This window comes from Haplochromis burtoni, unplaced genomic scaffold (assembly GCF_018398535.1).
Source record: "Haplochromis burtoni strain Fernald_Lab_line unplaced genomic scaffold, NCSU_Asbu1 Contig_447, whole genome shotgun sequence".
Lineage (NCBI taxonomy): Eukaryota > Metazoa > Chordata > Actinopteri > Cichliformes > Cichlidae > Haplochromis > Haplochromis burtoni.
Window position 1 is genome coordinate 256,480 of NW_024582808.1, and position 27,770 is coordinate 284,249.

Below are 27,770 nucleotides of genomic sequence, written 5' to 3' on the forward strand. Positions count from 1 at the left end.
GTGTGTGTGTGTGTGTGTGTGTGTGTAATTTGTTTTAGCCTTCTGGTAAATGATTTGCCTGATATCTGTCCATCTATGTCCCAGTAATGAATTTGAATTTGCCACATCTGATAGCCAATAACAGCCAATTTGGTGCACATGATGGTAATAGCGATCAAAGTATGAAAAAGCATGATTCCAGTTTTTTAAACTTCTGATGCACCAATCTAAAAAACAAACATTCTAAACATGTTTGTAGTGAACAGTAGTGAATAAACATGCCTTTATGTGCAGGCCTGATGGTGAGAAGAAGGCGTACGTCCGTCTCGCACCTGATTACGATGCGTTGGATGTTGCAAACAAGGTGAGCCTTTATTCCGCTGTTGACTCTCTGAAGCCAAATCAGTCATGTGCATGTGATGTAAACTTTATATTTGCTCTGAATGTCTGTGATGCATTCAAAGGAACCACTGATGCAAAACAGTGCAGATACAGATGTGACGACTCTGTTGATGAACATTGTGTAATTAATATCCTTTTTTATTTTATTTGCAGATTGGCATCATCTAAACAGCAGTCGAAGAGACTTGTGGAATAAAAATAAATATTTGTATAAACAAGCTCTTCAGTCATCTTGTGTGTTTTTTGGAGTGTAATTTACACCTTTGACAAACACTTGAGTTATTGTAATTATGATTCAGTTAAGCTGTGGAAATACTGCTCCATCCTGAAAGTGAAATGCGTGCACTTTTCTCCAGCATAGGAAATAATCAGTGCTTATCTAAGCACTTACATTTAATTATCAACCTGTGAGCGATTGGCTGTGATCCCTTTTTTATACAAACACTTACATTTGATAGCAGTTTCTAATTTTAGTTTTTTAGTACAAATCTGCTTTGATGACGATGAGAACCTGCTAAATTTATTAGTTTATTAAGCTCTCCTGATAGCGAGTTTGAGATTACTGACTGTATTTACGCATTTTATAAAAGTTTATACATGTTAATGATATTTTTGGAGCACAAAAGAACACAGTAAGAAGAGGGGAAATTTGTGATTTAAACATCTGCTTGCTCTATTTTCAGTTTAAATATTTGTCAGTTATACATAATATTAGCAGTGCTCACCCATTCCTGGTTCACTCCACAGCAAAAGAGTGTGACAAGGCATTGTTGCACATTATGGCGGTACACACAGAAGTATCACAATCAGTCAACCACCCTTTCACTCAGCAATGGCTCACCACAGGGATGTGTGCCGAGTCCTCTCCTATACACCATCTGCACCAGCGACTGCATCCCAAAAGCCGATCTCCCTCCCCTATCCATAAAGGGTGACTGCATGGAGAGGGTACCCACATATTCGAGGACCACAAACACATCAGCCCTGGTGAAGAAAGCCCAACAGCGCTTCCCATTTCCTGAGGGTTCTGAGATTTGAAAGGCTGCAGACTGACCTAATACGGTATTTCTATTGAGCCACAATCGAAAGTGTGCTGGTGCACACTATCCCCGTGTGGTACACTGCTTGTACAACAGCTGATAAAAAGAGAATAAAGAGGGTCATCAGAACTGCAGAGAAGATGATCGGCTGTCCACTCTCCACCCTGGACTCCATTGTTGGCTCTAGATGTCTCTCCAGAGCCTGGGCAATTATAAAAGACCACCTCCATCCTAACCACCACCTCTTCAACATCCTGCCCTCTGGAAAAAGGTTCCGATTCATTAGGTGCAAAACCAACAGACTCAAGTACAACTTTTACCCATGGGCTCTTAGAACCATAAATGCAAATTAAGAGGTTTTTTTTTTTTTTTACAATCATTCTGTTGCTGCTACTTGCTATTTATTATGTTGTTTTGTGTGTGTTTCTTTTTGTTTCCGTGCAATATTTTGGCAGATGTGCAATTTCCATCATTCAACGACCACAGCCCTTCCATCTTTATTTATTATTATATTTTATTACGATGCCTTTGTACACACCCACACAATGCTTCCTGTAACCCAAACATCGCATATATAGTGTACATAGTGTTATGTACACTATGTAGAAAATCTTTAAGTGTAGCTAGCTGAATGGTTCATTATTTATACTTTGCTGTCACAGCTGTGCTTGTTTTTATAATAAATTTGACTCCAGATGACAGGATTCTTGGGAGTGTGAACTTCACCATGAGCAGCACGCTCAGTGAACGCCATGAATCCCAGAAGCATGTGTGCAGAGCCAAAGTGCTGCAGACTCACTCTGGGAATCAGTCTGTGTCTGGTCTATACAGAAATGTTACACTTGAAAAAACACATCATGGTGACAATTTCTTTGGACAATATGCTATTTGAACAATTACACTTTCTTTAGCCATGAATTTGACAGTATTTCATTTTTAATCAATTATTTGATTTGTTGCATTATTTGTTATTGTTTTGTCATGCTGCTGAAGAGACTGAGGACATTTTGATCTATGCCCTCTGTAATTGTTCCTGTCACCAGACAATCACAGTACTTTCTTTACTTCTGTATTGAAAGCATCAACCTACTGTACATGACTCCCCTGTAATCATCTGATGCAGTTTCTCTTTGTGGCTTAATTTAAAGAGTGAACATATGGCACTCAGCTTGCACTGACACTTTCTTTGGCACATGCAGGTTAATGTTTGACAAACTAGGACAATTAATATATCAACAGCAGTGAAAGCAATGCCACTACAGTCATGATCGTTGTTTAACAGCTATCATCATCGGGCTTGATAGAATCCATGATTTAAAAGAAAGGTGCCTTTTTATCTCAGTAGCAAACACATCTACTGCATGAATGAAAAGACCACAATAACAGATGTAACTCTGAAAGTGATTGTTTTATTAAAATTCAAGCATGTCATTTGTAGACAAGATTGCACTGAACATTGTGTTTTCATCTATTTTCTGACTTGTTAAGTTTAGGGTAAAGTATAAGTAAAAGCATGAGCATTACAACTCTACATCACTTTCAGATACGGTTAGTCTGTGAGCTTCATCTCGTTATGTAGATAAATCTACAAACTTGTGAGTCATACAAGTTGAAAAAAAAAAAAAAAAAAAAAAAAAAAGGTGTGCAATTACCCTGCCACCCTTTCCAATAAATATAAACTGTAGCCTATTAATTAGATTTACATGATAAAACTGTGACAGCAGATCTCCTGCTTATGAGAGAAAGGTTCGAACTGTGCCTTTAACAAGGCCTCTGCAGATCGGGCACTTTCGCAGTGATGGCGCACACTCTTTACACACCACCAGGTGTCCACAGGGGATGAAGACTATGTTGACCTCTTTATCCATACACACCTTGCATGTACGCTCCTCCTGTAGGCGCCGCAGCTGCTCCTCCATTGGGAGGTCTGTAATACAAAGGAGATTTTTAAAAAAAAGAAAAAAAAATTAGGTAAATGAAGAGATGGTAATTAAACATTAAAGTGAGTTGAACACAAAACAATTTAACAGGACAGTGAGCTCTGCTTCAGGCTACATACCTGAAAGATCCTGGCTTGGCGATGCAGCTTCGTTCGACTGAGCTACAAGCAGAAAAGACATCACGCACTTAACCACTGAGCTACAGTTTGATCCCCGTCATGGTTTCCAGTGCAAACCCGTCTGTATTTGAACTGCTTACACACATACCCATGAGATCTCTGAGCAGGTGGACGTCATTTTTCTGAATCCAGTTGCGGAAGACCTCAGCTGCCGCATTTCCCTTTGTGAGGATGAGCTCTATCAACCTGGCAGTCTGCTGCTGGGCAGATGTCTGAGCCAGAAGACCGCTATACTCCTCAGCACCTGCAGGTAAAGAAGGGCACACGTGAAACACTTTAAACAGCTGAAATAAAAGATGCAACAAAATATTACACTGTTGCACCTCGAGTTATGTTGTACCTTTATTTAAAACTGAGAACAGAGGCTACCCAGAAATCCACCATCTGATTTAACAGTATTTGCCCCTGACACCAAACACTCTAGGTTTGTGCATCGGCACCAGGTGCAGGTCTTTCGTCTCCATGTTTTTAAAATCACAAAAATGTAACTCTGGCTCTATGATTCGGGTTTTGCTGACAAAATTATGTTTCCGATTTTCATTTGTTATTTAACCAAGAACGGATGCGAATTCAGACAAAAATTGTGTTTGTTGAGATATGAGGGCTGAAAAATGTACATACTCAACACATTCTGATCTCTTAAATGCTCAAACAGTGGCTCAACACTCTTTAGTCGTTGGATCAAAGCTGCCTGGTGTCTCTTCACAAAGGTGAAGCCATCTGAAAGGAAAGGAAAGATTATCATTTCACTGCAACAGAACACCTAAACAGATTTGATTTTACATTTCCATAAATTAAGGGAGTGAGAACAGCATCAATGTCAACTCCACCTGATGCCATCGCCTCTGCCAGCATCTCTCGCTCCTCTTCTCTTTTCTGATCTTCTGCACTCAGCAGGTCTGAGACCAGCTCCTGGACTGTCCTGTAGTTCTCTCCACTGGTCAGGATTTTGCTCTGGACCGTTTGCTTGACTAGACTTCGCTCAAAGCCCATCTCTAAAGCAGACTTTATCACGGGGGTGTTCATCATGACGGCATCCTCAGACCGCTCCTCTCCAGGACCGAGGTGAACCACTGAGTGAAGAGAAAGCAGACATTTATGGATTTCAGTTTTAACAGAAAACAAAGAGCACCAGTCTCTCCGATCAGAATATGAGAACATTTTTATTCATCAGACTCATAAAATTGTTAACAATCCTATATCGTTTCTCTGGAGCATGAGTTATCACCCTCAACTGCTCTCAGTCCTCCCAACATCTATTTCACTTTTAAATAAGGACTCTGCTCAGTTTAAAAGGTCCGGAATCACATTGTTGTGCACTCGAATGTTTGCTGCAAGTATATTATGGTAGAATTCATTTTTATCTTGTCTTATTTTGCTGGTTAAAGATCCTATGTGGGACAATAAAGTTTATTCTTTTCTTAAATATTCTTTTTGGGGAGATTTTAAACAAACCTTTCAAAAATGTAAAGAATTTCATTTTCCAAACTCACCTGGTGGATCCACAAACTCTCTGGAGTTATTGTCTCCATTTGTTAAAAGCTATTGTGGAAAAAAGGGAGAAAACAGCATTTTTTGACTCATTCCAAACCACATGTTTGAACTAAATCTCAGATGTGTTTGTCTTTACTAACTTGCTCAAAAAGCCGAGGAAATCGAGCTTGGATCTGGTGAACAAAGTCTTGTCCTTTCTCCTGGAGCAAATATTCACACCTGCAGTTAAAAGAGAGGTACAAGAATACAAACATTCATAAACCACCGCAGGTACGCACACCATTTGCCTAAGCAGCGCTTTTCTACAGCACACTGTGTTCTGGATAAAACTGACGACAAATCGACTTTACAACAGCAGTATTTACCGAGGAAACCACTTAGCATGTTCCACCCATGGATCATCTCCAGACTCCCAGCATCGCAGGCCTCCATCGCAACAGAAACACTTGACGTCATCATTACGACCTTCAGGAGGGGCAAACAAAGAGCTTTCAGTTTCAGTAAGAAGCTTTGGGCAAATTTAAGAAAGGGGGGAAGAAAAAAACAACAACACACACACACACACACACACACACACACACACCTTCTTTTCACTTCTTTCATTTTGCTTTTAGCTCGAAAGCACTGATCTCATCACATTTAGATGCTTTAGTTTCGTTATGACACTTGAGTTTATAACCAGGTGTCCCCTTGATATATTTTATTTGAGGACTTTCCAGTGAAATCAGAGAAACTCTATAAGAAAAACTCTTCTGTGGAACTCCCTCAAAAACAGCAGGAAAACCCTCCGAAGTTACTGGCATTACAACCACTTCATGTAAGGGAAAGATTCTGAGTAAATTTCCAGGAACATTATCACCTAGTAAGCATTTCTTATAATGACCAAAGTCAAAAGAAACTTTTTCCATCTGTGATTTACACGTGCAAGGGTCTGACTTTGGCACTAAAAACATACAAATTAATATGGTTTTTCAACCATATTAATTTTTTATATTGAAACTAGCATTAACTGCCTTTTTGGCCACTTTAGAAGAATACAGCACCTTATTTACAGACAGCAGCCAATGAGTAGCATAACCTCCCAATAAAAAGTTCCACACGTCAATTAATGAAGGTAAATCAGTCAAGGTCACTGAACAGGTGTGCCTCTTTGACAGCATCCATACCTACGTAGTAGAAGCCAGCTTTAGCCAGCTGCTCTGGGCGGACGGGGATACGTGATGGCCAGTTAACAAAAGTGAGCAGCCTCTCCTCACTCTGCTGCATGGCAGGGTTGGACACATTGGTGAGGACTGTGGCTCCTGAAGACATCTGGGAATTCGCAGCTAAGGATGCAGTTGCTGCTGCACCAGCTAGCGACACATTGTCAGCCCTGTCACCTCGGACAAAGCGACAGTTTGGATAATGCCTCTGGTGTTCAGATAATGCTCTGTCCCCTGGCTCCCAGTTACTTAGCTGCAAAGGGGAAGAAAGACAAAACCAAACTTCATCAGTTTGGTGTCTGAATGATGTTGCCCATCTTTATAATACTGCCTCATATTTTTATATTGTAAAATAACTGTTTTAACAAAGGGCTTTAAGCAGAATAAACCCAGTACAAACAACAACACACACACACCTGTCCTCCACAACTGAAGCAGGCCACTCGATCGCCCTGCCCTAGGTAATAGAAGCCAGCTTTGGCGAGTTCAGCAGGCATGATGATTGAGAGCGTCCAGGAATGGAAGGTGTCCAGGCGGTCTTGCTCTCTGCGCATGGTTGGGTTGTGGCATGTTGGTCTCTGGTGGGACATGTCCTCAACACCTCGCGAGCTCAGTGGGCTGGAGGGCGGAGGAGCAGAGAAGGCCATATTCAGGTAGCCAACAGGCTCTTCACCTTGGCTTACTGCTGTGTTAGCAGCAGCTGGGCCGGGACCAGAAAGCTAGATAAAAAAAATAAAATAAAAAAAAAAACTTAGACAGCTCAGTGCCTCTGGGCACTAATCTATTAATCTTACTGTGAAGAACTATTAAGAATAACTGTTTAAAAGAAATTGAGAGAAATGTAACATATCAATAAGAAAAACTTTAATTAAAAAAAAAAAAAAGACTGGTTACTTTAATCTAACATCAAAGGGATTATAACACTTGTAAATGATTAATTTAATCTAATCTATCCATCTTTGAACAAGGCATTGTGTTGCCTGTGAGTCATCATGTTAAAAAGGTGACTGATCATTAGAAAAACCCTTTGTCAATTATACTAGCACAGCTGAGAACTGTTCTGATAATAGAACAATAAATTTGCCCAGCTGAGCCTCAAAATTCCCACTTCCTCAAAGGTTCTTGTTCTAATAATGCGTACCACTACCACCAACTGAAAACCAAAAACTACCTCTAATTAGAATAGGAAAATGTGGAAGATGGTGTACCACCCACATTGGAGTCTCATTAAATGATACCGCTAAAAGGCTGACTGAGCTCGTTTGTGAAAGTAGCAGTACACAGAGTTGTGTTAAAGTTCTCAATGTTTTTGGAAATTACTTGATGGAATAACTAATTTCTTGACTCAAGAATATTCTGGCAAGTTCTTTACTATAATTTATATTTTTATAGAAAACTTTTAGACTGATCAAATCCACAAAGGATGATCCTCTAGACCAGGGGTATGAAATGTTAGTCCTCGAGAGCCGGTGTCCTGCAGGTTTTAGATCTACCACACCTGAATCAAATGATTAGTTCATTACCAGGCCTCTGGAGAACTTCAAGACATGTTGAGGAGCTAATTTAGCCATTTAAATCAGCTGTGTTGGATCAAGGACATGTAAAACCTGCTGGCCACCAGCTCTCGAGTTCCCTACCCCTGCTCTAGACCACAGGTTTGAAAAAAGCCATTTCTAAGTGACTCCAAAATTTGAGTGGTAATAACTCTTATTTGAAGAAGCATGCATTGATGATCTTACTGGTATCGCTGGGACAATGCGGAGAGGGGAGAAGGCGGAATGAGAAGAGGAGAGGAGGTTGGCTGTAGATGGGAGGCTCTGGATGAAGGAGCAGGAAGGAGAGAGCTGTCTGTGTTTCTCTGTTGGACAGTCGCCGGGCTGCCAGCCCTCAGCTGTCACGTTACATCTGAAACACTGCACGCGGTCACCCACGCCGGTGTAGAACCAACCTGCTCTCGCCAGACTTCGTTCGGTGACCGCAGATGTTGGGAATCGAGCAAAGGTTGAGATGCGGAAGAGCTCTAGAGATTAAAAACAAATTGTTTGAGTTTCAAAGGTAAGATACAAATAAATTCAAAAAGAAAAAAAATGTACATATATACCTGAGGAGTTATCATATTGCAGTTCAGGTGGAGGCCCATTGCGAAACAGACCCATTAAAAACTGATTGTTTTTAAGCTGAAGAAGAGTTTCCATTTTGGGAATTTAGTGCAGTAGATAAGGAAAAAGAGATGTCCCTCTGAGGGAGAGGGGTTTGAGAAAACCCAAGGTCTTGCTCTCTCACACAAACACACTCAGTAATCCCGAAGAGGTAAGCAGACGAATGGATAAGGATGCAAAAGAGGAGGGAGCTCTTCGCGAGATCAAGATAATTAAAGCTTAAGAGCTCTTGTGCAAAAAATAAATAAATCTTAGTTTCACCACAACCATGATGCAATCTTTACTTGCATGCATATTACCTATGCCTAGCAAAGAGGCACACCTGAACCTAAACATTTAACTGCCTAAATGTCAGCATCTCTCTTTTAGCCACAGTTAACGCAGATGAACGTCAAACAAAATCCATCCTCTGCAGTAATGACACAGGGTGAGTAAAATGCACACGTAAACATGACATCACCCAGGATCGTTATGCACGCTTAGGAAACTCATATCTGACATGCCACCAAACCGCTCCAACTCAAACATATAGCATATGGTTATGCGAACAAACAAAACATGTTAAAAATTTGCCTCTAGCAGATGTGTGCACACACACACACACACACACACACACACACACACACACACACACACACACACACAGACCAAGGAATTCCTGCTCTCAAACCCCTCCCCCCATCTTGGACATCCCTTTTTGGGGTGTTTAAGGGTTCATAATTCAATAAAAACAAAACATTAAAAAAAAAATTAATCCTCCAGGGGTAACACGAGTGCCTCCTTTATATCAGCAGAATCTGTAGATGACAAGAAAAAACATACATAAGACATACTGTAGTTATGTTTCATGGCCATTTCAGCAGTGAAAATCTTGCAGGCTCAGTTGATATAATATTACACGGCAGTTTCACAGAAACAAACGTCATACTGTTTTGATGCTAAAGCTTAAGTCTCCAAAGTGATATATTTGAAACATAAAATTAGGATCGATTCCTGTCACTTTCGAGAGCAGTTTCGGAGCAAAACCATTACACAACAAATGGCAGCTAGACCTTGTGACAGATCTACTGACCTTCATGTGAAAAATCGCTGGAGCGATCCTATAACCCACCTGACACTGACTTCTTAATAAATCAAAACTGAAAGTGCGAAGATTGACAAGGAGAGCCCGCATTCAAACGTGGGCTCTCATTCTTGGAGAAAAGGGACAAGACTTGCTGTAAACTGAAGTGGCAGGTACGGTATTTCCGCCAGGTACTTTCCACATCAGCTGTCTGTAATTACGCAACAGAGTTCCCGTCTTAGCCATTTAATGTGTCCTAACAATTAACATGTCAGGTTAGGAGGGCACTTGGTTTATTTACATTTTTTTTTCGCACAAAGTATGAACCAAAACGCACGGTTAGCAAGCAGCTAAAGAAAGATATGATTATAAGCTTTGCAACGGGCGTTAGCTTGCTAATGCTAACGGCTGCTAACATGAATTGCAGTCACTTTCCGCTTCGTTAACGCGCGGGGCCACAACACTGAGGAAGGGAAATAAAAACTAGCTGATGTCCGTGACGCAAAACGCCAGACGGTACGTTATTAGCAACGTGGCGTGATATGTCCTTTCCAGTGTTGTGCTAACTCACCGCTTTCCAATATGCTCGGAAAGTCCCGAAAATTCTGGTCACGCCCCCACGAGTTTACTTCCGGTTAAAACGAACCAAAATATGAATGAATCGATAAGATATCCCACAGGTAAGTCCCTACATCCGAAAGTCGTGCTTGGGGTCCCAAAGGTCGCCACGTTGGATGGATAACAAACTAAAAACGGCATGTTTTGTTTCAAAAATGTTCTCGCTCGTATTTCACTGATAAAATCCACTAAAAATCCACTGATACACTAACAGACCCTACAGTAATCAGTTTTTGTGTCAGCTCACATTAAACAACACAAAAAGAGCCACATTACATGAGCTAGCTTATTAATACTACTCACCTTTTTATGTAAGACTTCGTGGATGAATTAAAAATATAGAAATGTTCTTACATTTACAGGAGATTCGTAATCCAACAACAGTCTGACACAAGTTTAAATCTTGTCACCTTTTAGGATTATTAGATTAAAATAAAAATCATTTTTTAAAATTCCATTAAATGAGATACTTACATAGAGGGCTTGGTGAACACAAGGCAGTCGTTTCGATGCAGTGAATCATTTTAAACCCGTGAATGACTGAATGCATGTGGCTCGGGCTTTCCCTTCACACCACGCCCCCACAAGTCACAATGGACAGCGTGAAGTTCTTAAAATTTCGTCAAGTTTCCCTTCAACGGCAAAAGTCTTTGTTTTTCTGAATAATTTAAAATTTCAGTATGAATAAAGGTTTCACTGTTCTGCAAATCCCCCCCTTGGGGGGAATTTGCTTAACACGTTAATGTACCGAGAATCGAGACAGCCCCAAATGCTGTCTGAGACAAAGCAAGTACACTTGACAGTGGTGTTGATTCAATAACTGAGTGATCAAGCAGCTTAAAATCACCATTTAAGTATTTATACATAAAAAAAATGTTTTCTAATCTTTTTTATTGTATTTAACATCCTGTACAGGTTGCCAGTTAGGCAATCTTTCATACACATATTCTGTCTCTCTCTCTCACTCACACACACACACACACACACACACACACACACACACACACACACACACACACACACACACACACACCTCTTTAGGCTGTAGGAAGAAGCTGGAGTGCCCACCCATGTAAGCACAAGAGGAGCATGCACAATGCTCATGGCTGTGGGTTGGATGGTTGATAGCATCTGTGTTGCCAGTTGTTATGAAGTGGAATGAGTTTCCATTAATGTGTCTTTTATGGTTAAAAAAAGAAAGAAAGAAAGAAACAAAACCCTTTGTCAACTCCAATGTTTCACAAGGGCAGACCTGGAGAAATGTTCTTAGGGTGGCATGAGGATGGCATGGAAATCAAATTGGGTGGTAAATATAGTCCATAATGTAATTATTTTCTGTAGCCCACATAATTAAACATTTCAGTGACATAAAATCCAAATTCACATGTGATATGTATCATATAGCCATAAATAAATATGTAGCCCAATAAATATAAAATCCAGAAAGGTCCACAACATGGGGCGGTTCATTTACAAAACAAGTCAAACAATTCTAACTTAAGTTTCACACTTTTTTGTTAGAAAAAATTACAATACTGCTGTAATTTACACAAAATGTCAGAAACCTGCACAAGTCATGAACAACAATTTATACCCGAGATTTTTTTTTTTTTTTTTTTTGAGTTAACCTTCTGAGGTCCAGGGTATAATTGGTGATTTTTGGCTACTTTTGGTTTTACATTTGTATTTTTATCTTCAAATTGTTTTGTTTCTTTATGTATTTATTTATTTATTTTACCTTGCCTTGCTTGGTATCATTGTTTTCAGCTCAATCTCACATGTCTGAATTTACAGTTATTTTTCCATTGACATACTGTATTAGCCCAACTGATCTGAAATCACACAAAAAACAAATCCTAGTAATAGTAAGCAAATTATTTTCATAACTTGAAATGCAATAATAAATAATAAATTATGAAAACCTATGTACACATTTTGTAAACAAAGTTATATACAATTATTTATCTAAAAATGCAGCCAATGCATCTGGCCTAAAACCTGCAGGCCTGACAGCAGCAGGCATGCAGGCAGCAGCAGACACTGTCTCCAGCATCCACCTGGGGACAGTGTTTACATTGCAATCTACCTTTGTGACATTCATTAGTGCCTTACTGACACACAAAACAAAACAACGAATATACTAACTACACAAGACAACACAACACACTAACTGTACACTCCATGCTAAACGTCACAAATCTGTCACATCTCGAAACTTGCTCTCTCTATGCGTCTCTGCCATCACTCCCAAAAATTTCCCCTCTTCCTAAACAACCATGTTAAACTGGTTGACATGGTACATTTTTCCACCAATAGAAAGGAGGGTTTTTTTTCTCTTTTTTTCATAATGTCATTACAAAATGATTTATAACCGCTTATACAACCCCAGAGAGTTAATAACACTCACCTTCATTTCATTTCCAGAGTGTAACAACTAGCCACCTGTGTGAAATGTGAAATGCCCATGGTGTTGTTCAAAATGTGCTCTGGGACAATCATAAGCATTGGTTGCTACTGAAAACAAGAAATAAAGGCGGTCTAAGATGGATGCGCAGCAACAACCGCTTCTTTAAGATCGTTGCTGATGTCTTTCCTTCTAGGCATTGTGTTAATACACACCTGAATGCTCCAAAACGTCTGCTTTTATAGAGGTGCCCACACCTGCTGATGATCAGTTAATCTAGTGAATTTCATACCCTCTTAATTCCTATGGAAGCAGTAAGTTTATTACATTTATTGTTTTTTAATACATAAAAACCTCAGAACTGTAAGGGAGAGTATTTTGTTTGGTACGAAAAGTACAATACAAACTCAGCACATCACAAGAAACAATGTTTTTATTTAGGGGTACATAAAAGTTTGTTAAACAGAAACTCCTTTAAAATGATTACAAAGAACATTTATATAAATCGCATGCATAAAAAGGTATAAAATAAGTCTGATTGCGTCCAAACTTTCTGTAAATAGGATAACAAAAGTCATTATATGTAACATACATAGCAAGTGTCATGCATCCTCAGATAAATATTAGGCTAGGTAGTGTGTTGCACTGTGTGTATGAGCAGTAAGCCGCTCAGTAAGTTTGGTACTTAAATTTTAGGAAACATCACAAAACGTTGACTGTGGGGGAGGGTTAATTATACCTTTTTACTCTATACTGTATACTAATAGATATATTTAACAATGCTGGTTAGAGGAAATTCTTTCACCAACAATTAAAAGCTTCAACTTTTAGATAAAATATACAAACACACACTGCAGAAACAACAGAGCAGTTAAAAAACAACAAAAAAAACCAAACAGATTATACACTTCTTACATAGCTTTACTAATAAGGGAGAATTAAACTGCTCCCCAGCTGATGCTTGCCTCCTGCATTGCAACTTCAGATAGCCTTTTCAGTTAGAGTACAATATATACTACAAACACAGCATCCGCATTTAGTATTTTTCTTTTTGGAGAAGTCAGAACAGGATCTTTGATTTATGCTGAAGTCCTTTTATGAAGCACGACACGTTTCGCTTGATCCACAAACAATTCTAACTCTACAGTGTGGCAGCAAATCAATATCTTATTAGCACTAAAAAAAGATTATTTCTCTATGATAATATTGTATTTTTCCTACTATTCCAGGCATCTAATGCATTCCTATCCATGCAAAACTGCTGGTATGATGCTGCTTTCCTGTAAAACCATCTAATCTACATCAAGTAGCTGTAGACTGTGAAACAGGTTAGTTGTTGCAGTAAATTTTACTGGTTAATAAACAACAAGCCCAAATGAAAGATTGCATCTTCTACAAGATATTCTAAAAATAATATAATGTAAATCAGACACATGACTTATCGTTTCATTGAATATGAGAAAATCAAATAGCCTTTGACATCCTCCCCATTAATTTTGATGCATTTGCAATTTGGGAAACTAAGGGGTAAGACTGGATGCCTGAAATAGTAGAAAAGTGCATCTGAAAAATAAACAGCAATGATAAAAATTGTAGCTGATTTGCAGTTGAGAAGTTCAAACTTGGCTTGCACGTTTTTTCTGTGTGGAGGTGGTGCTTTGGTGTTATACAAGGAGAATAATTAGGATTGCCTCAAGCCAAAAAAGGGAATAAACCAGTTTAATTATCAAAGCTGGAGGAATGCTGGCAGATGATTTAATTTATGTCAGAAAAAAAACCCAACAAAGAAAAGGAGTGGACAAAGCAGCCACACGCTACGCAATCCAGTATAACAAACCTCTAACACATACTTGTGAAGTTTCAATCCAGTTCTGTGTGCACAAAATCATGGGAATAAAATGCAACCTAACATGGCAACAAGACAAGTAAAACCTGTATGTTAGTAACTGTATATGCAGAGATTTTACATCAGAGCGGTGTGAGGGTTTCTTTTTAGAACAGAGATGGGCTAATTAATTAATAAACTTCATCAAATCACCAGATGAGTTGGGATTACCGTTTGCCGGGGGAAAATCCTGTATTGGGAGACATTGCGTTACAGTGATCATGAGATCATTCACTGAAGATGTTCTCTGTAACAGTTCCTCTCTGTGTGAGGAGGACTCCTGAAAGCAGATTATATTCTAGTTTTAGTCTTCAAACTAAGACTCCTTTGTATGGTGGCATCACTCTGTAGCTCTTTTTATTATTTTTATTTAATGGCAGACTTTGAATTGTCAGGTCTTTAGACCAAGTTTTAATACTTCTGCTTGTGAGGATTTCAAACAACTGCTTTTAAGGTTTGGAAGTAAATGCGACTCCTTTTAGCATCTTCATTCATGACAAATTCTATAGAGTCACACCAAGAGTGCATCAAGTCCCTAAACCAGAACAGTGGCAGCTTTTCAGCAGGGGGTCTTTAGTCAGGTATTACGCACCTAGTGTTAGTTCTTGAGTTTGATTGCTAGGAATGTTTTGTTTTGTTGTTGTTGTTTTTAGCACTCATGTACATTTAAAAATCTGAATTTAGAGGCTGTTTTGACGTAACCCACTAAAAGTGTGTGTAACAAAACATCGTATCGCTTCTGTACCACTTTTATTCTTTTGAAATGCTCTTTTTGTGAATTCACTCTGTTTTTTTTTAAAGTACCCCTAATATGCTGTTGTTATTTCTGTGAATGTTGAAAGGATCTTATTGTAGCGATGATGTCTGTGTGTTGCAAACATGATATCAGCTGAAGAGTAAATGGGGCTGGCCTGTACTCTTCTGTAATACCACTTTGAACCACAAGGCGGCGCACTGTGTCAGTGTAGTCTCTACTCTGTGTGAGCTAATCTGCTGAGATCAGCATGAGCTGTTCAAACATGATAAAAGTTAGTGTTAGTGTGACATGTGTACAGAATTCATGCTACTATCATATTAAGCCTAATAATTTGGGTAAAAAAAAAAAAGTATAATTTTTAAAAAAGAAACATTAAAGTTCATATGTTTGGATAGTAACACAATATTTTGAAAAACACATAAAATAATGCATTTCTGGGTGTAAGAAAGCTTGTTAATGGCACAGTTTTGGGGTTTATTTTTGTAGGTGATAATTAAACATACTTCCTAAAAATTTTAATTATCTCAAACTTTTAACTTAACTTGGAACTTTAAAAATTTAAAAATCTAAATTTTGAGATAAATTTCAACTTAGAAAGAATTTGCAGATCTTTCTTTCAAGTGGCAGAAACAAACTTCCATTTTGTTGCGTGGACAACTACACTAAAACTTTATTGTAAAACACTGCCACCTTTTGGTTAAAGTGTTTTACAATTAATTTTTGCATGCCACACCATGTACTGGACTTCATGATATTGCTAAACAGTTTGAGGAGCTTTCTAAGCAGTTCAGGCTTTTCCTCCGTTACTCATCTAACTCACTATGTAACACATATTACCCACTTGGCAGTTTTGCAGAGCCCAAAAGCAAGCACGAGGAACTAGTTAAATCCAGATGCAGGCCACCCTTATATCACCAACAGAGTTGGTAATTATAAATGTACCTAACGTTAGAGTTCCTCGACCAGACAGAAACATCATTGACATACGTTAAAAACTATAGGAGTGCTGTGATTTTAGCCTTAATTACATGCAAAATGCTCTCTGTGAGAGAAAATAATCAACTATTGAATTTAATCCTAATGTGAATAATGCTTTTCTGCTTGCACTCAACTGTTAAAAACCTGTTAACTTCATAACCTCTTCAGTGTTTCCTTGCTTTTGTCATTTCAACCAACCAAACAGAGCAGCCTTTTAGTGACCATCTTAAAGAGACAGGAGTGTAAATGACAGAGCATTTTTAAATGTACAGTTTGAGAAAACCAGCATTAAAAAAAATCATTTATAGATTTTTCAAGTAAACATTTAAAATAAAATTCTGAACCTGTAAATGAGTATAACGGGGCACTTTAGAAGTTTGTTCCAAACCAGCTACCAAGTAAAGACTAAAAAGAATGGAGTGTTATTAGAAAAATGAAAACATGGATGTTCTGTCGTGCTTCTCTTTAAAACCAGGGCCAAAAAGAGTAAAATACCAGCAGCTTACCACCTTCTTCCTCAGGATGTGAGTAGTGTTAGGTTATCCATCACACAACGGTAGCATATTCTCTCTGTAATGTTGTTCTGTACCACCTTTGGAGCCAAAAATCCACCAGAATTCTCAGTCACGTTATGGAAATTTGATGCCAAATTACATTTGGACCAGTGGCTGGTCGTGTCTATAGCCAGGTGAGCAGGCTGTCTCTGTCCATGTGCGAGCCGGATAGAACGGTCTCCATGTCCATCAGCAGGTCTGAACTCAGACCCTCTGGGATACAGGGCATCAGTTCCTCGCCCTCGGACATTGGGAGCACGGGCATCGAGTCCTGCAAGGCCATCGAGGGGGGCTCCGAGTCACCTGAACGAATCAGAAAAATGTTGCTTTAAATCAACAAAAGGTTCAAAAGATTTCAAACTGCACTGAATTTCAGTTTCACTGTCAGTGGCTTAAGTTTCGACACATTTGCTCTCACAAAATAACCCCAACTAAAAACAAAGGATGCTAGGATAAGATCTTTACACTGTGTTAATCATTAATTTGGTTTAGCTAGAGTGTGGATGGATGATTAATCAAAAGCCTTATTTCCCCACCACAGAAACCCAAGTCTGTGTTTTTGTGTCATGGATGTTGTGTGTTTAGGTACATTACCAGTGTCCATGTGCTCCACAGAGCTCAGCATGTGGTCCGTCGTGCGGGGTAGGCTGCTGACGCTCAGACCGCTGTCAGTGCTCTCATTGCGAGAGTGAGCACTGCACAAAGAAACATGCAAACCACAGTTACCTTGTTTTAGCATCTCAGCTCACAGTAGACTTTAAAGAGATTACAGATACATCAACTTCTTCTGGTGACTGAACTGCCAGTGCCTTCTGGAAATATTAATTTATGTAATATTTGTTTGCAGGTGGTGACCACAGATCTTTTTGTTGGCTTCCCACTTAGTGGACATGGAATTACGATGGTTTACGTTTCACTGGACAGATTGATCTCCCTGAAATTTAAAAGGCTTTTGTTATGCTGTGAAGATCAAGTTGATTATTTTTTTATTTTTTTTGGCGGGGGTAAACACTTCTAAATTTCTTATGAGTCAACACCCATGACTTCAATGATCACCACTCACCCATTAAGTGTAGGTTCGTGGTTCGATGCTCTGATCCTGACATCCAGAGACGGGACGAGTGTCTGTGCGCTCCTGTCGTGGTCCATCCCACCGGGCATCTGGCTCCTTCCTCCTACATCCTGAAACGCAAGACGCACACACACCTACTTGTATGACTTTGTGTTACACTCAAACTCAAACTGAAACTGAACTGAACACCTGATATACAGCACAGGATAACTAAGTAAGCTAAGAAAAACTTCTCTATGCAGCAGCTTATGGACACAACTGTGCAACTTAAAATGAAGCGCAAGAGTTTGGGGGTAGTTTGACCCCTGACCTGTGGTGCGATTTGCTGAGGGATGCCTTGCTTGCATCTGAGCCTGTCCTTTTCCTGACTTTGCTGCATTGCCATGCCAAGGATGCTTGGGTTCATCTTCTGAGCTGTAACACAGAAAACGACAGGAAGAGATGCTTTTTGAGAATTACCTGAATATTTTTCACAACATTTTAGCATTTACAGTTATGAGGAAAACTTTTCAAAACTTTGCGATCTTTCTTTTTTTAATTTTTTTTTTTATGGCTGCCACAAAGCAACTTGTGATGGTGGACATTGGAACAAAATAGTTCTCATTGACAAACAAGAATTGTCAATTTAGGAGACACAAATTTGATAGTGTGCTACCTAGACGCGGGTCGACCCATGTGGTGTTCTTATTTATGTGATCGATGTAGTACATCTCTCCATCTGCAGTCACAGCCTGCTCCCAGCCTTCAGGCAGTGGACCTGAACAGCAGTGAAAGTACACAGTGAGAAGGCAAATGGTAGATGGAGAGCATGGAGTACTGAGAGAAAAAAAAAAAAAAAAAAAAAAAGAGTAGAATATGGCCCACGTCCTTTAATTTCTGTGTTGTCTCTAGTTTGTAAAGATTTTATGGATAGAAGTGAAGGTTACAGGGTAAATACTTACAGTGTTTCCTGTGAAGGAAAAATATTCTAATCTGTGTGAATCCTCTCTGAATGCAGTGCGTTTAAGGCATTGGGGAGGTGACTACTATCACCTCGTTATGGTACTGTCCCGGGGTGGAGAGACAGAAAAGGACTGCACAATTTTCTTTTTCTTGAAAAAATGCTTTCGTTCACCCAAATTACAACAGAAAAATATAGAAGTCCCCTTTACAAAAGCACCATCACCATTTAGGAAATTCTAGAGACCACATAGCAGAAGGTTTTTAAACAGGAACAAAAGGGATTCTGACTGATTACTGTATATGAACAGTTTCTTATACAATTTTTAACTTCATGATCGAAAGGAGAAACAAGCTGACATAATGTAACACATTTTTAAGGCAAACTATATTATTCTAATCTGCTTTAACAATCACTAATCATCTACACTGGTGATTATTGAATAAATACTGATGTCGGTTCAATAATTGTGTCTTTCTTTTGGAGTCATCTGGAGGACTTTAATTTTTGATTTTAAGGTCTTTCTCACTGAACGCAGCAGGAAAAGTTATAGCAAAGTTACATTCAGAAAATTAAATAAGCAAAAATAAATTTAGTTAAACTTTTGTTTTGAAAGTTTAAAGGGGAAAAAAAACATTGCAAAAAGAAAGTACATCCCCCTACAATTTTTTTATTTTATATATATATATATGAAAAGCAAATGCAGAAGCAGTGTGTGAGCATGATTGGAGGAAGTCTGACTCACTGTTACAATGCTGAAGTAACACATTCTGTGGTTCTGTGGCTGCAAAATGAGCCCAAATCATCACTCCTCCACTGCCGTGCTTGACAGTTAATGTGAGGCGTTTGTGCTGATATGCTGCGTTTGGCTTTTGTGAAACGTGATTGTGCATCACAGACAAATATCTCTACTTTGGTCTCACCTGTCCAAAGGACATTGCTCCAGAAGTCTTTTGGTTTGTCCAGATCCACCTTGGCAAAGCCGAGCCATGCAGGCTTTCTCCTGGCAACCTTTCCAAACAAGCCTTACCTGTTCAGTCTTTTTCTAACTGTAATGCTATGACCTTTAACATTTAATAACCAACTGAATCCTGTCAAGTCTGATACGCAGCTCTTTTTGTTGTGGTTTCTCTAAGCATTGCATAATCTGACCATTGTTGGGACATCCACTCCTGAGAAGACTGGCAACTCTCTTGAATATTTTCCACGTGTGAATAATTCTCACTGTACAATGAAGACCTTATATAACCTTGTATAACTTTATAATCCTTTGCAGATCGATGGCCAGAAACATCAGCTTATCTAAGATCATTGTGGTCGTCTTTGCTCAATAAATACTCACTCATAGCTGCTCAAACATGGTGTTGATCAATTAATCAAGTGCATTTGCTATTACTTCACCTCGAATTTCCTAAGGAAACAGTCAGGGTCCACTTAGCTTGTTCCCCACACACTGCTTCTACATTTGAATTTTTTATTTTATTTTTTTAAAGCAGTGACACGATGTAATATGTCATGTTTTGTTGTTGTTTATCTGACGTTGTATTTAACTAATTTTAAGACCGGTTGATTTTTATCATTTTCTGACACATACATGTAAGAATGTACAAAGAAATCTCTTATTGTGCAGCTGCATCAAAACGCAGCAGTGTACTTTGTTTCATGCAGTCCCCCATGCTGTCTCCACGCACATTTACAGTCAGTCTGTCATTTGACCCGTCAAAAAACCCCCAAAGAAAATATATAAATAATTGCAATTTGGGTGAACTGACCTTTAGATTTTAATTTATTTAAAGATAAGACGGTCCAGTTAACTGGAAAACCTGCATCTAAGTAAGGAAAACTCCTGATTTCTCTCAGATGAAATCCAAGAGTCCCGTCTCTGTGATTTTGCTCCCACCACAATCACTAGAGCCACCAAAAGGATAAAGAAATCCCACCCAGCAAAGACCTGATCCACCGGAGGTGGAGTTATTATCAGAAGCAGGTCTGTGCTTTTCAAAGAAACTGGACGGCGAGCTGAGGGTTTGTAGGAGCTAGCAGAGTGATACCTTTCTCTGGGTTGATGTTTTGTGGTTGCGTTGTAGGTGCTGGGTTGCTGAGGGAGTGGGCATGGACCGGAGGGCCAGAGATGGGATGCTGAGCCGCAGCTGACTGAAGCTGTGCCAGGCGAGGGTCATGCCAAGTGGTTGTCTTATCCAGGTGACTGAAAAAACACAACAAGTCTAAACGTATCTGTGACTGTTAAACTACTGTAACCTGCTGGATAAGGAGCCTCGGACCTGCTTTACCTGTACGACCAGACGCTCACACACTCACACAATCACATTCACACAGACAAATGACAACATTTGTGCTGCTGTAAACTACAATGACCTTTGTCAGGAGTGTCAGCTGCCAGGCCATGTGCTCCTGTGAAGTTACAACCGCACTGGTTGCAAAACTAGTCAGAACATTTTCTGGCTGCATGCAGCTAATTTGTTTCAGGCCTTGGTTACAGCAGCACTCCTGCATGCCTCTCCTCACTGTTTCCCATCACTTTTTATCACATTGTTTGCACTGCTTTCTGTTGCAGGAAAAAAATCTAGTGAAAAATCTAAAGAAACGTTTCTTGGTGCAAATATAATTAGCTTTGAAATGGGTCAGTTTGATGATCCACGTAACCTGAACTACTATTGATGATTTTTATCATATTTTTACAGGAAGCTGTCAAGCAAAAGTGCAGCATATGTGACTGTAAATTAATCACTTGAACAATCAGTGTGATCAAACTCTTATAAGATGCCACCTTGAGATTTGGAAAATTGTGAAAACCACTTGTTGCAACACAGGATGAGTGCCAGTGCACAACAGAGAGGATCGGAACAAGATGAACGGGGCTCCTCCTACACAACCTTTCTAATAACCTGCAGAGCAGAAGAGATGCAACACAGATAAACTGGAGGTTAACCTTACTTGAGGAAGTAACGCTGGCCAGTCGGTGTTTTGGCCATTTCCCAACCTCGAGGGAGTGGCATGTCATCGGGTATGATTGGTGTTGCTGCTACATCTGCTGCTTGAGTGGAGAGGGAGTTGACAGGAAGGGAAGCAGGGGAGGAATGGGCGCGGACGTGATGAGGAGCCTGGGAGCCGCACACACCTCCATCTGAACTGGCCTGACGAGAAACAAGCAGGGTTAACAACTCTGTCACGAAACCACAAACGGCAATCAGAAACATAAACCGACCGGATGGACAACAAGATCTGGAAGGAAACCAGAGTGAGCACTAAGAGGAAGAAGATTTAAACTGGTCATGTTCAAACTCAAGTGCTACGCAGTGCTGTGCACAGTACTAGTGTTGCTTTCCACACAGTTGTCCCGATGTTACTGCTGATCAAGTCTGACACACTGCAAGAAGTCTCATGTTTGAGTCACATCTACAAATATAAGAAACCGTTTAAGGAGGTATGACTGATGATTGTGAAATAAATCAGAGTGTTATGCAATTTTAAATGATAAAGATGACAGGTGCTTTGTAGTCACAAGAAAATCCAAATGTTTCTCCCTGTGGCTTCTGTGAATCTCACCAATACCTTTATAACATATAACAATCTTCTTACAGCTGCTCCATCTCACCCTGTTCCTCTGTCACACCAGCCTTCTGGATCTCCTCCTTCAATGCATCTACAAACTTCCTCTTTTCCTCCTGCCTGGCAGCTCCATCAACATCTCAGCCTTGCCTCTCTAACTTTGTCTCTATTTCTCCACTCATTTCTAATCTTCTCCATCCTGGTCACTCCCAAAGAAAATCTTAGCATCTTCACTTCTGCCACCTCCAGCAAACTAACATGGTAGAGTTAAGGACATATCTGAAACACTTTAAATATACAAAAACAAGGCGAATCTTTAACAGATACAGTCATTTAAGGTTTTATGCATAAAGTGAAATCCTCGTCAACTTACAGTTATAGATTCAAAGTTGGTAAATTCCTACCTTTGATAATTTTGCAGTGTAACTTACAATCTTAAAAAAAAAAAAAGCAGCCACTTTTGCATAAACCTGAAAACGTCGAGCAGGTCAGACATAGGGAGCCGTGCATCATTTTGCAGCACAGCTGAACTGTTTACTGTGGCCAGAAGGACTACAAATATAAGACAGCTAACACAACAGGTTAAAACTATCTGTGTAAGAGTAGGAATCATACAATCATCAGTCAACTCATATCATTTTCTTAGTCTCAACACAAAATACTGAACTCGGCAGGCATTCGGCAATGAGAAAAATGGGAAAACAATCCAATAACCTCAGTAAGACAGTCAGTCAGGACAGACACTGTTTTGAACCCTTCTTTTTTTTAAAGAGCAATATTTTACACTTGTATTATGAAGCGGCAGTCTGCGATAGCTGGCTGACATTTCTAAGACGTCTCGTTTTGACACTTAGATAAACAGATGAAAGCATCAGGAAGATGGAAGCAGCAGGAAGTGTTTGGTGTTTTTGCACAATAAATTCTCTTAAAGTAAACAACTTCCCTTTAAACCCTGAGCTGCAACCATTTACCACCCATGTGGAAGCAGGGAGGAAAGCAACAAGATTCCCCAGGTCTTATAAAACGTACATGTTAAGCTGTTATTTACCCACAAAACCGCTCCATTTTACTTACTTTTTTATATTTCTAATATTTGTTTTGCATGTGTAAACAAGGAAAAACCTAAAGGATCAGAATGTAATGCATCAGCTCCATGTGTTTCTAAAGTATTCACCCCTCCTCCTGCCTGCTCATACAGAACATGTCGTGTCCCCACTCTGTCGGACTGCAGGTTTTTTGGATTGCTTTGCATCACTGTGGTCACTGCACAGCTGTGATTTGCCATGAGTGTAAGAGTGTAATGCAGAGTCGGCTCTGTAAGCCTGCATGGTGAGAGAACAGCGGCTGTTTTTAGTACTTGTCTGGAGTGGCCCCGGGGATCCGGCTGTCTGAAGAAGGAGTCCGGCAGCTTTCTCATCCTCATGGGGAGAGATGAAGGCTGTTTGGCCGCGTTGGGGTTCATCACCGCCGTGAAGAGGGCCTCCAGCTCCGTCTGCGAGTCCCCGCGGACGTGCACGATCTGCTGCCCGGCCGGAGGCGCGCCACGGTGCGCGTCCATGTCGCCAAAAGTTTGCTGTCGAAACAAATCTGTCGAAAAAGTGAAATAACATAAACAAACAAGGAGAGAAACCCCCCCACCGGGCCCGCTGAGACTAGATCCGTCAAAGTGCTGGAGTTATGATCGGATTTGTTTACACTTTTTGCCCACCAACCCCCCCCCCTCCCCAATCACCACCAACACCACCCCATTTGAACTTTTGCGTCGTTGTGGCTCTTTTCCAATCTCTAATGTCTCGGAAGTAAATCAGATGTGAACAGATTGTCAATCATTCTGTAAAGAAGTCGAAAGATCGCATTTTAAAGCACGGATCTCAGAGCAAACTCAGTCTTAGCGGTGGACAACATGCCTCCCACATACCTTTAAGCAGCCAGACCGTTTCCCCCCTCTCTCTGTATTCCTGCAGAGGAAAAAAATAAGTCGGAGAAATCTCAGCCGGGAAAACAGTCAGGAAGACACCCAGGTTTGACGCAAAGTCTCAGCCGAAAACCTCCCAAAGTAAAAGAATAAACGCATAAATGGAAGCTGGTAGGAGAAGAGTGGTTTCTGCGAGACCTCCAAACTTTTTTTTTTCACATCCAGCTTTCAGTCTAGATTCCCGTGATAGTGCGAAGGGGCGGGGTTGCAGGCTTTAAAGCTGCCGCAGTTGCAGGGGAAATACTTCACTCCTAGGACAGACGTGTGAACTATCAATAAGAAGGAACAAAAAACGACTTTGAGTTTTTTTAACACCTCCACTTGGATCATGTGAGTCACTTTCAGCCCTTACAATGGACGGAAATGAGCGTCATTCTACTTTCTGCCTAGATTTTTGATTCCAGTTTGTGCGGTTTTCCAGTGCAGCTGATGAAAGTAGCACAGCGCCAAATGCGGATAAGGAGGGAGGTGGGAAAGAGACAAGCGCAATAATATACTTTCAGGGGATAGGTGGGTGGGGGATCACTTCTTGAGTCCGGGCCTGGGTCTCGTCTGGTTTGGGGGTTGGGTGGGGAAATTGGGAAGTTGTACTGAGAAAACATCCGCCCCTGATGAGGCCAAGCCAGCCGGAGCCTGTTTGTCCCGTGCAGGCACGCAGGACACAGCGCCTGCCTCTAGTGGAAAACACGCGCTACAGTGAGCTCAGAGCTCAGCTGGCCAACAGATTGAATTCAAGAAAAATGTCTTTCTGGACTGCAGTGCGTCCACTAATTCAGTTCAGTATAACCCACCAAAGGCAGCAGCTCACACGGGGGGCGCCCGAGTCTTATATTAGCTCATAAACTTTGACTTGACGACTTATTGATCTGAATAAATGCTTGACTTTTTAATTTTAAAATAGTGAAAAAGTTAGTTTGAACTCATGCCTCGTGAAAAATGTAGGCCAATTACCTGATTGAGCTTTAAAAAAAAAGTTAAAACAAATAAAAAAGTATTTTTCCATTCTGATTGTTTCTGTAAGCACATTTTTATTTACTTCATAATGTTTTACAGTCAAGCACTGGAGATGTTTTAGGTTTTTTCTGTATCGATCACCTTTTAGAAACCAGTTTGTTTACCTTCAATCCAGTCTGATTAAAACACAGATGGAGTTATTAGACTGTGTAAAGTTATATATTATCAAAATATATAGTTTGGCTTATATATTGTGTGTGTCCCCCCCTCTGTTTAGTCATTACTTTAGAGAAGTCTATACAATTTGAGGCCCATTATTTTACCAGTGAAGTACAAAGATAGCAACACGGTGTAACACATACGTTTACCACTGTGAGCACTAAAGTGCTGTGACGGCCTCCTGTCTGTATACATGGGCAAGTTGCATAAGCTGAAGGTGAAGAAAAGGTCAGCAGACACTTTTCAGACACTCTGCCCTCTCACAGACACTCACAGGCTCAAATATCTGCGAGTCCCACTTCGCTGGCTAAACTGAGTGACCTGCACTGCTTCCATGTGAAATAAAAGTGTAAGAAGTGTAAGTATTAGCCAGGCGAATTAAATGCACTTGATTAACTGATAACCAGTAAGTGCGGGCAACTCTAAAAAAAAGCAGATGTTTTTGACAGTTTGCTGGTCTGGACCATTCAGGTATGTTTTAACACTACGCTGCTATCTTCCCAGGAGTGGACGCCCCAGCAAATTCACACCAAGGTCAGACAGTGAAATGCTCAGAGGAAGGGTAAAAAACCCCTAGAGCTACATCTCACACTCTACAGACCTCAGTTAGTAGGTTAAATGTTAAAGTTCATGAAGGTATGACTGAAAAAGGCTGAACAAGCATGACTTTTTCGAGGGTTTGCAAGGAAAAATCGTCTTCTGTTTAAAAGAGTATGGTAGCACAGCTTAGGTTTTACAAAGCTGGATCTGAACAAACAATAAGACGTCCTTTGTACAAATTAGCCTAAAATAGAGATATTTGCACATTAGCACAAACACTTCATATTAAAGGTCAAGCGCAGTGGTGGAAGGGTGATGCCGCAGCACCTGGACACCTCATTGAGTCAATCATGAGCTCTATAGATCACGTGAAGCCATCTTTTTGACAGCTAAATTAGGTCAGAAAACAGGACAATAATCCCAAGTACAGCAGCAAATGGCTGAAAAAGAAAATAATCAAAGTGCTGCTGCAAAGTCCAGACCTCATTTTCATTAAAATGCTGTGGTAGGACTTTAAGACAGCTGTGCATATACAAATATCTGCAAACCTCAATGAACAGAAGCAAATAATGGATGAAAATTCCCTCCAAGCAATGTGAGAGACTGTCACACCGAAAGCCTCAAGGTATTGCTGCTAAAGATTGTGTTCTTACTTTTTCACAGCACTGCACAGACTGTTTTTAAATGTTTTAAATGTCAGGCTTAGGACATCACTGTCACTCATATTGCATTTTCATAAAATCAAATTCATGAACTGTTCTAAGCAAGAATAAAGTTACAGGATTGTTTTCAGTCCAGTGTCTGATTTTTTTTTTTTAATTCATACATTAAGATGTTTTCGATTGTTTTATGTGTCTGAGGTTTCAAAGCAGGATGCTTAAAACATTCAGATCAGTGGACCTTACCATAAATGCAATGTAATACACAGCACTACGCATTAGATGGCAGTGTCTCACCTTGACACCTGAAACGTGCAGCGCGTTGGGTTTCACGTCTCATTACTAGACGGAATGTACAAAAGGAGGAGCGAAGATTCGAGGATCGTTTCTCCAGTCTTTTGATTGCTGTCTCAGATCAAATCATCTCCACATGCGGTTTTTAATCAGCAGCGTTTCTCTGCCAAATCAGTGGGCATGACTACAGCGGTCACGCACAGGCAACTTATCAGGTGCCTATTCACGCCACAAACAAAGCGGGTAAAGAATTGCTCTCAGAGACACAAACTGGTTTGGAAAGACAGGACTTGGCTTTGGAGAGTATTCAAAAACGTTAAAAATGGTTAAGATTGAAACCAGAATAAAAAAAAGTGTGAAACGAAAGCAATATAAAACCTATGTGGTGACAGCTGTTGGTTTATTTTTGATTATTTAGGGAATATTCTGGGAAACACATTTTGTCGCTGGTTCACCTCCAGAATGTTAAACAGCTGCGTTTTATGGGAAGTCGTGCGCTGGAACAAAGGAGGTAAAACAGTTGGTTTTAGGTGGATTTTGTTACAGACACAGCCAGGGTAGCTATTTCCCTCTGGAGCTTGTTAAACACAATTATTATTCTCATACATCTCATGTCGGATAAATATCATGCTACAGCTGGTTGGCCTTTCAAAGGCAACAAGCCAGATAATCAGTCAGTCTGGCCACACAAACCAGTAAAGCCACAGAGTGTATGTTTATATTTTGGCTGTTATGATATGGGGCGCCGTTTGTAAAGTGAAACATGCTAAAATTAACGGCAACACTTTTCCACATTTAACTCAAAACAAGTCATTTTTTACAACATTTAGTAAAATATTTGTAACTTTTCATATTTAAAACAGAATTTTAAATGTTAAATCTAAATGTTAAAT

At 39.9% G+C, this 27,770-nt stretch overlaps 3 protein-coding genes and 2 non-coding genes across 9 annotated transcripts in view; 3 read left to right on the forward strand and 2 right to left on the reverse strand.

The window, feature by feature from the left end:
- The window catches only part of rpl23a (ribosomal protein L23a), a 2,489-nt gene extending 1,890 nt beyond the window's left edge, over window positions 1–599 (forward strand). The window contains exons 4-5 of the mRNA XM_005945360.2: window positions 274–343; window positions 535–599. Of these exons, the coding sequence (XP_005945422.1) occupies window positions 274–343; window positions 535–549 (85 nt within the window). The 3' untranslated portion in view covers window positions 550–599. The remainder of the gene's footprint in view (window positions 1–273; window positions 344–534) is intronic.
- On the forward strand, window positions 132–203 carry LOC121812153. The gene has a single exon (XR_006052888.1). It is a non-coding gene; the product is annotated as a small nucleolar RNA Z17 (small nucleolar RNA).
- Window positions 390–458, forward strand: LOC121812152. The gene has a single exon (XR_006052887.1). It is a non-coding gene; the product is annotated as a small nucleolar RNA SNORD42 (small nucleolar RNA).
- Window positions 600–2,810: 2,211 nt separating the features above from the next.
- birc2 (baculoviral IAP repeat containing 2) lies at window positions 2,811–10,651 on the reverse strand. 4 transcript variants are annotated; one of them, XM_005945356.3, is made up of 13 exons: window positions 10,551–10,651; window positions 8,338–9,192; window positions 7,976–8,256; window positions 6,653–6,955; window positions 6,201–6,489; window positions 5,400–5,499; window positions 5,175–5,253; window positions 5,034–5,082; window positions 4,371–4,613; window positions 4,162–4,260; window positions 3,629–3,784; window positions 3,481–3,522; window positions 2,811–3,348 (listed from the first exon to the last, which is right to left on the reverse strand). In XM_005945356.3, exons 2-13 carry the CDS (start codon window positions 8,429–8,431, stop codon window positions 3,155–3,157), a joined length of 1,929 nt encoding a protein of 642 aa, XP_005945418.1. In that variant the 5' UTR covers window positions 8,432–9,192; window positions 10,551–10,651; the 3' UTR covers window positions 2,811–3,154. The 4 variants fall into 4 exon arrangements, with proteins under 4 accessions (XP_005945418.1, XP_005945417.1, XP_005945419.1 ...); XM_005945355.3 differs by lacking the exon at window positions 10,551–10,651 and adding an exon at window positions 10,030–10,219; XM_005945357.3 differs by lacking the exon at window positions 10,551–10,651 and adding an exon at window positions 9,507–10,219.
- Window positions 10,652–12,895: 2,244 nt separating this feature from the next.
- LOC102297164 (transcriptional coactivator YAP1) lies at window positions 12,896–24,680 on the reverse strand. 2 transcript variants are annotated; one of them, XM_005945358.3, is made up of 9 exons: window positions 24,155–24,680; window positions 23,594–23,823; window positions 21,622–21,821; window positions 20,718–20,872; window positions 18,382–18,483; window positions 18,037–18,140; window positions 17,718–17,836; window positions 17,249–17,349; window positions 12,896–16,957 (listed from the first exon to the last, which is right to left on the reverse strand). In XM_005945358.3, exons 2-9 carry the CDS (start codon window positions 23,792–23,794, stop codon window positions 16,779–16,781), a joined length of 1,161 nt encoding a protein of 386 aa, XP_005945420.1. In that variant the 5' UTR covers window positions 23,795–23,823; window positions 24,155–24,680; the 3' UTR covers window positions 12,896–16,778. The 2 variants fall into 2 exon arrangements, with proteins under 2 accessions (XP_005945420.1, XP_005945421.1); XM_005945359.3 differs by lacking the exon at window positions 18,382–18,483 and having other exon boundaries at window positions 24,155–24,678.
- Window positions 24,681–27,770: the final 3,090 nt, after the last annotated feature.